Source organism: Anoplophora glabripennis, unplaced genomic scaffold (assembly GCF_000390285.2).
Source record: "Anoplophora glabripennis isolate ALB-LARVAE unplaced genomic scaffold, Agla_2.0 scaffold2077, whole genome shotgun sequence".
Taxonomy (NCBI): Eukaryota; Metazoa; Arthropoda; class Insecta; order Coleoptera; family Cerambycidae; genus Anoplophora; species Anoplophora glabripennis.
In genome coordinates this window covers 1-1,718 of record NW_019418172.1, presented here as the reverse complement: position 1 = coordinate 1,718, position 1,718 = coordinate 1, and the positions used below count along the sequence as shown (strand labels likewise).

Here is a 1,718-nt window from a genome sequence, read left to right as displayed (position 1 = left end):
TGTACGGAGGATTGGCACCCTCTGTGCAGGTATGGTAGGGTGGAAGAATGTTGGCTTGGGTCAATGAGAGATTGACACCGGTTGGCATTTGACCACCCCCCTAATTAATAAGGTTTTCCAGGTTTCCCTCATTCCTGCACTGAATGGTGGAAGTCGTTCCTGGGCGAAAATGCGGCCTGCGTAATAATAATATGCCGCCTCCTCTCCCGCACAAGTCTCCGACTTCTGGGCTAACTCTCGTTGTTAGAATGAGGAGTAGAGATATTATTATTATTATTATTATTATTATTATTCTTTGTCTTCTTCTTCTTCTTCTTCTTATTATTATTATTGTTATTATTGTTATTATTGTTATTATTGTTATTATTGTTGTTATTGTTGTTATTGTTGTTATTGTTGTTATTGTTGTTTTTGTTGTTATTGTTGTTATTGTTGTTATTGTTGTTATTGTTGTTATTGTTGTTATTGTTGTTATTGTTATTATTGTTGTTATTGTTGTTATTGTTGTTATTGTTGTTATTGTTGTTATTGTTGTTATTGTTCTTGTTCTTGTTCTTGTTGTTCTTGTTCTTGTTCTTGTTCTTGTTGTTGTTCTTGTTCATGTTCTTGTTCTTGTTGTTGTTCTTGTTGTTGTTCTTGTTGTTGTTCTTCTTGTTGTTGTTCTTGTTGTTGTTCGTGTTGGTGTTCGTGTTGGTGTTCGTGTTGGTGTTCGTGTTGGTGTTCGTGTTGGTGTTCGTGTTCGTGTTGGTGTTCGTGTTGGTGTTCGTGTTGGTGTTGGTGTTGGTGTTCGTGTTGGTGTTCGTGTTCGTGTTCGTGTTGGTGTTCGTGTTCGTGTTGGTGTTCGTGTTGGTGTTCGTGTTGGTGTTCGTGTTGGTGTTGGTGTTGGTGTTGGTGTTCGTGTTCGTGTTCGTGTTCGTGTTGGTGTTGGTGTTCGTGTTGGTGTTGGTGTTGGTGTTGGTGTTCGTGTTCGTGTTCGTGTTCGTGTTGGTGTTGGTGTTCGTGTTGGTGTTCGTGTTGGTGTTGGTGTTCGTGTTGGTGTTCGTGTTGGTGTTCGTGTTGGTGTTCGTGTTGGTGTTGGTGTTCGTGTTGGTGTTCGTGTTGGTGTTCGTGTTGGTGTTCGCGCTCGTGTTCGTGTTCGTGTTCGTGTTGGTGTTCGTGTTCGTGTTGGTGTTGGTGTTGGAGTTCGTGTTCGTGTTCGAGTTCGTGTTCGTGTTGGTGTTGGTGTTCGTGTTCGTGTTGTTGTTCGTGTTCGTGTTGGTGTTCGTGATCGTGTTCGTGTTCGTGTTGGTGTTCGTGTTCGTGTTGGTGTTCGTGTTCGTGTTCGAGTTGGTGTTCGTGTTTGTGTTCGTGTTCATGTTGGTGTTGGTGTTCGTGTTCGTGTTCGTGTTGGTGTTCGTGTTCGTGTTGGTGTTGGTGTTGGTGTTCGTGTTGGTGTTCGTGTTGGTGTACGTGTTCGTGTTTGTGTTCGTGTTGGTGTTGGTGTTCGTGTTCGTGTTCGTGTTGGCGTTCGTGTTGGTGTTGGTGTTCTTGTTGGTGTTCGTGTTCTTGTTCTTGTTCGTGTTCTTGTTCTTGTTCGTGTTCTTGTTCGTGTTCTTGTTCTTGTTCTTGTTGTTGTTGCTGTTCTTGTTGTTCTTGTTGTTGTTGTTGTTGTTGTTGTTGTTGTTGTTGTTGTTGTTGTTGTTGTTGTTGTTGTTGTTGTTGTTGTTGTTGTTGTTGTT

At 42.0% G+C, this 1,718-nt stretch overlaps 1 protein-coding gene across 1 annotated transcript; it reads right to left on the bottom strand.

Moving 5' to 3' along the window:
- Positions 1 to 326: 326 nt before the first annotated feature.
- LOC108916362 (putative uncharacterized protein DDB_G0282133) lies at positions 327 to 1,617 on the bottom strand (the record flags this gene model as incomplete). The annotated part of the gene is made up of 2 exons (XM_018722595.2): positions 327 to 389; positions 621 to 1,617. Coding segments are annotated over 2 exons (1,060 nt in total), but the record flags the coding sequence as incomplete, so codon positions are not given.
- Between the last annotated feature and the right edge of the window lie 101 nt (positions 1,618 to 1,718).